We start from the raw sequence: 6,143 nt of genomic DNA, 5'->3' as shown, positions 1-6,143 counted from the left end.
CTTTGTGAACAGGACAACTGTCCGTTCGTGTACAATCCCAGGCAGTATGATTATGACCGCGATGAAGTGGGGGATCGCTGCGATAACTGCCCTTAYAACAGCAACCCAGACCAGACAGACACAGACAACAACGGCGAGGGAGACGCCTGCGCTGTGGACATCGATGGAGATGGTAGGCATTCAAATTGTTTGTATAAAAACCCCTAAAAACTTTACTTTGGTGTTTCCAATCTTCACGGTTTCCTTGTTGATTGCCAGGAATACTGAATGAGAAGGACAACTGTCCCTACATATACAACGTYGACCAGAGAGACACAGATCTGGAYGGAGTGGGAGACATGTGTGATAACTGTCCTCTGGAACATAATCCCGATCAGGTGTGTGGACACAGACGCAAACACCCTTCCCCATTTCCTTCCGCCTCAGCCACCAACAATAATCCACATTCAGATCCAAGCCTTTCTCTGTAGCTCAGCATATATCTGTCTTTCAATTGAGAGAGAGTCCCGGCGATTAGCCCTGTGTGGCTGTCTAAGCTTTATCACGCCATGTAATGGTGGAGCAAATCCCGCATGCAGCTCAAGGGCACATTAGTTCAATAAGGCGTGGTAGGAGGGGGGAGCAGGAGGCCTTTTCAATGGCCCATTGACGTTGGCTGGCTAATGTGAGGGAAGAGGCCCTAGGCTGGATATTATGGAGGAATTGGCTGGTCCTGGGGTATGTGCATGCCATGTCAATTCAGCACAGGCCTGCTCAGTCCACCTGTGCCATGCTACACTGAGAAATAGGAATGTGTTGAACAGCAGGAATTGGGCAGAAGTTTTGGGGAATGATAGGGTGTGTCAACGTGTTTTTTTTTTTTTACAAACAAATTGTGTGCTGCTTTAAACGACTAGAAGAGACTTGCTTACCATTGCTGGATGCATTAGTCCTAATATTTTCAAATTTATTAAACAAGTAGAGCTGCAACTAACAATTATTTTAGTTATCAATTAATCTATCAAATTATTCTGATGATTAATTGATTCATCGGTCAAAAAATTGACAAGTTTTGCACATTTTTGAGCGAATCCTTTTTTACGCAATAGTAGAAATCTCTTAAAAGATGCAAATAAATAGTTCAAGGAATGCTATCTCAAGGAATGCTATCTAATCCAAAAAGATAGCATTCTTTGAGTATACACTTGATTGTTTGGGGCAAAGGATGCATTTGCAGCTAAATAAAATACTTGGAATAGTACTAATAGTACAAAAGTTGCTGAACAGATTATTTTTTTAAAGAATTTGAGCCAGATGAAGCTAAAACTAACTAGTTAGCAAGTTACCTAACTAGCTAGTTTTAGCTAGCTTCCAGATGAAGCTAGTTTTAGCTWGGTTTGGGTAGAACATATTTACAGACAAAGATTTTTATTATCTTAAATTCAAAATGTATATATTTTGTTTGTATAAGGTTTTTTTTGAGTCTGTATATTGAAGTTAATGTTTAATCGATTACTAACTTACCTGACGATTATTTCAGTAGTTGATTCACAACAATTAATCCAATTAATCATTTCARTCCTATCAGCAACACCATTGAAGGTCAACTCTGATTAATCTCTCAACAGAAACACAAGACAAATTAGTTGAAATGTTCATGTTATTCYATCCAGTCTAAACCTGTATTATGCTATAATGCAGATTATTTAACATYAACTAATTRCAGGTGGATTCAGATGATGATCGAGTGGGAGACAAGTGTGACAGTAACCAGGACATTGATGAGGACGGACACCAGAACAACCTGGACAATTGCCCATATATTCCCAACGCCAACCAGGCTGACCATGACAAGGATGGCAAGGGAGATGCTTGTGACCATGATGATGACAACGACGGCATCCCTGATGACAAAGACAACTGCAGACTGGCCTTCAACCCCGACCAGCTGGATTCTGATGGTAAGAAAATTCTGAAATGCATCTCACAGTGTGCAAGTACTTATGGAAAAACATTCTTAACTTACACCAAATTTCTCAGGCGATGGTCGTGGAGACGCTTGCAAAGACGACTTTGACCAAGACAACGTTCCTGATATCTATGATGTTTGTCCTGAGAACTTCGATATCAGTGAGACAGACTTCCGGAAGTTCCAGATGGTTCCTCTGGATCCAAAAGGCACCTCCCAGATTGATCCTAACTGGGTCGTCCGGCATCAAGGCAAAGAGCTGGTTCAGACTGTCAACTGCGATCCTGGCATTGCAGTCGGTATGTTAGTCTACTTTTTATTTCTTTTCTCTTAAGCCTTCTGGCCGAAAATGRAATTAGAAAAAGTCTACCAGTCATTGCATTTGTCTTGTTTTAATGCACAACKTCATGAAAACATTTTCTCYGGCCCCTTYTTCTGCAACAGGTTACCACGAGTTCAAYGCCGTGGACTTCAGTGGAACTTTCTTCATAAACACAGAGAGAGACGAYGATTATGCCGGCTTTGTGTTCGGCTACCAATCCAGTTCCAGGTTCTACGTGGTGATGTGGAAGCAGATCACGCAGACCTACTGGTCCAGTAAGCCCACCAAGGCCCAGGGATACTCAGGCYTGTCCATCAAAGTAGTTAACTCCACCACCGGCCCAGGAGAGCACCTTAGAAACGCTCTCTGGCACACAGGCAACACCCCAGGACAGGTAGGCTAGATTTAGATGAATATATTTAGWTGTTTGTCAGGCAGACTWAACTGCAGATCCTTTYTTCTCGGTTATTAGGTCCGCACTCTCTGGCACGACCCTAAAAATGTCGGATGGAAAGACTTCACTGCCTACAGGTGGCATCTGATTCACAGGCCAAGAACAGGACTGATCAGGTGGGAACAACAAAAAGCTTTTTATTATTCATGAACTCCGATCTTTGAACTTATTCAGTTGTATTTCTCTTTCCACAGAGTTGTGATGTATGAGGGTAAGAAGATCATGGCAGATTCTGGTAGCATCTATGACAAGACGTATGCCGGTGGCAGGCTAGGTCTTTTTGTCTTCTCACAGGAGATGGTTTATTTCTCAGACCTCAAGTATGAATGCAGAGGTGGGTAACATTGAAGAAAGTGTAAACATTCCTCTGAACACCGCAAAAGTATATGMTAACTYCTTTTATCTTTCAACAGATGCATAAAATGACGGTCAAACTCTCTGAGGAATGCACCTTTTATTTGTAAAGTAAGAACATATTTTCTCCTGCRAAGTCCAGGAGCTGATTTATTTCTGCATTACTTTTCTTCCGTGGCACGCACTCTCGGATGGGGCGAAGGGCGTACTGTTAGCCTCAGGGTAACTTGAAGTTGGTTTGGGCAAAGCACCAGCTAGCCAACTTCCGGTTGAGGATCAAAGGTCAAGGGGAGCTGAAAAGACTCTGACTTTGCAAGATGGACACCAACATTGGGAAAGGTTCCTCAGAAAAATATGCACTTCACTTCAATGCCTTTTYATTACTCCGTTTCTCATCTTCAGTCTCACTTTTTGGATAGACATCCCAAAGAAAGAAAAAACATATACTCTGTTCTTTACCAGACTACTCTTTGTATGACTTGTGAATGATACTTTTGCAGATTCAAAGAATGAACACAGAACATTTTAGGACTTGAAATGATTTAAGGGGAATGTTGAGTTGCGGGAGGTATGTSTTTATTCATGAACAGTGTGTGTGGAAGATTAGCCATGAATGGATAAAGAAAATCCTTCACCTGTCTACCTAAGAATCTCTGTTGAGTAGAGAAATTAAGTCTAGCTTAGTTCTAGTTTAAACAGAAGAACCACAAGCTGATGTCTGAATTTTTGACTCAGGATAAGATGGAAGTGACGATCTTCCGATATGAAACCAATGAGAAAAATCTAATCACCTGGTATCAAAAAGCCATGATCAATTCTAAAATKAACATTTAGTCACTGAAGAGATTTCTGTCCCTCAACTTTTGAGGATTTCAAGATGAAATGATGTAAATACATCTAGCTTATCGACTCTTGCCTACAGTGTAGGCAGYGAACAGAAGTAGTACTAAAACRAGTAAAACTCCTAATATCCGTTTCTTTGTTCTAGTAAAAGCTGATTTACAAGGTGAATTGGGTATTTCTCAGAACTCTTTTTTAATATGAAGTTGGTGTGATTTTTGTACYTTTTCTGCAGAGAGAGATGACATTTCTAATGTACAATTATTACCTCATTGCTGTTTATAATCTGATAAAAYAAAACAATGCTTTTTCACAATCTTCTGAAATGTTGGACGTTCTAGTRCTACCCAAGCATAAGCTGTAAATAGTTGTATCTAAGAAACAGAGCAGAGTTCCCAGGGCCGTGGTGTACCCCAGTAAAAATGGGAGATTTTTATACATTTGCTTTGCCACATATTTTCAGTGCTATTTTTAGCAAATAAATTATTGTTTTGTTTGTCTTAGCTTTTTGTGAGAGCTTGATTTGTGTGTGCGTATAGATACATGCTATTTAAATAATTTATCAGGATGTGTGGTCTTGTAAAAGGGGACATGTCCGTCTGTATAAACAGTTTGCACACTGACGCGAGGATGTTCTGTTCTTTATTGTTTTACTTTGTTTTGTTGCCGTGTATCTGTTTCTACTATTAGTTTTGTCTGTAAACATTTTCTTAGTTGTATAAAGCAAAATGCTGTTTTTATTCACTGCTAATTTTTTGCTACCAACTTTTAGAAAATAAATAGCTGTTAAAATGTAAAAGCTTCATTGACTTATTGTTTTTTTCGGTATTAAATATTCACCTACAACGTGAAAAAAAATTAAGAAACCACTTAAAATGATGAGTTTCTCTGATTTAAATTTTTATAGGTATACGTTTGAGTAAAATGAACGTTGTTCTTTTATTCTATGAACTACTGACAACATGTCTCTGAAATTACAAGCAAAAATTTGGTTTTTATTTGCAGAAAATTAGAAATGCAGAGCTTTCAGAGCTCAAATAATGCAAAGAAAACAAGTTCATATTCATTTAGAAACGACAATACTAATGTTTTCACTCAGGATGAGTTCAGAAATTAATATTTGGTGGAAAAACCAGGAGGTTTTCTTAATTTTTTACAGAGCTGTACGTATAGCAAATAAGTAGCTCAGTGAATGTCAGTCTATTAWCTAAATCTTCTAAACGGCACCGTTGATTTCTAGTGAGTTAGAATAACATCTATTTCAGCTTACTTAAGAATCCCAAAAAACTGCTGACAATTTATCAATCAGAATCAGCACACTAGCAAATATACATTTGATTTTGTCAGCTGATGGTCTTATTAGTCAAAGCAATGGCCATATTGTCAGCAAAACTTAAGATCACAAAGGGAATGCAACCAAACCGAACATGCGTCTAGTAGTCCARGCATCACAAACATCAATTTGCTGAAGTTTACTACAACTTAATCATGTCTAAGATTAATCTTTTCAGCTGCTTTCCATGTAGGCGTTAAAGTAAAACAAGGAGGGGACATGAAGAAAAGCATCTACTTAAATGTAAGTCGTTTGGAGGATGTGTAGAGYTGACTGTCTTTCTAATCCAAAGGCCTTGGGAACATTGTTGAAGCGCCAGAAGATAGTGTTCTTCTGGAAAAAAACAATTACGCTGAACGTTTGTTCTGGAAAAAGTGGCAGTGGTAATAAAAGTCATCCATCCATTGCCGGGACCAGGGGGGAGATGGTGCTCATAATTTTTTATGACGCATAAGCATAGCAAAACGTTGTTTACAAATGGAAGCAGCTGATTAACAAAAGCTGAAGTAACGCTGAAGAGATAAATCCCAGATGAGTCGAAAAGACTCTTTTAATCTCCCTTTGGGATTAAAAAAGTATTTTTGAATTCGAAACAACAGTTAACAACTATTTCTTCATGTATTCTTTTAATCAGTAAGTTATTGAATAAAGAGTACTGGTKGATTTTTAGTGTTTACCATCTACTTCCAGTTTTTGTAAAAAGTTTAAAAGGTAAAATCTCTGTGTTGAATTAAAATAATTTTTGAATCCCAATGAATGTACATAGACATACAGCTCTGGAAAAAACTAAGAGCCCCATTGGAAACCTCCTGGTTTTTCCACTAAATATTGATTTCTGAACTCTTCCCGAGTTAAAACATTAGTATTGCTGTTTCTAAATGAATATGAACTT

General features: G+C 38.6%; 1 protein-coding gene across 1 annotated transcript in view; it reads left to right on the top strand.

Moving 5' to 3' along the window:
- thbs1b (thrombospondin 1b) overlaps positions 1–4,658 on the top strand; it is a 13,906-nt gene extending 9,248 nt beyond the window's left edge. The window contains exons 10-17 of the mRNA XM_008397927.2: positions 3–172; positions 259–377; positions 1,706–1,940; positions 2,020–2,247; positions 2,393–2,664; positions 2,743–2,840; positions 2,919–3,058; positions 3,138–4,658. Of these exons, the coding sequence (XP_008396149.1) occupies positions 3–172; positions 259–377; positions 1,706–1,940; positions 2,020–2,247; positions 2,393–2,664; positions 2,743–2,840; positions 2,919–3,058; positions 3,138–3,145 (1,270 nt within the window). The 3' untranslated portion in view covers positions 3,146–4,658. The remainder of the gene's footprint in view (positions 1–2; positions 173–258; positions 378–1,705; positions 1,941–2,019; positions 2,248–2,392; positions 2,665–2,742; positions 2,841–2,918; positions 3,059–3,137) is intronic.
- Positions 4,659–6,143: the final 1,485 nt, after the last annotated feature.

This window comes from Poecilia reticulata, linkage group LG21, assembly GCF_000633615.1.
Source record: "Poecilia reticulata strain Guanapo linkage group LG21, Guppy_female_1.0+MT, whole genome shotgun sequence".
Lineage (NCBI taxonomy): Eukaryota > Metazoa > Chordata > Actinopteri > Cyprinodontiformes > Poeciliidae > Poecilia > Poecilia reticulata.
Note: the sequence above shows the minus strand (reverse complement) of the source record. Positions and strands in the feature narration are given on the sequence as shown.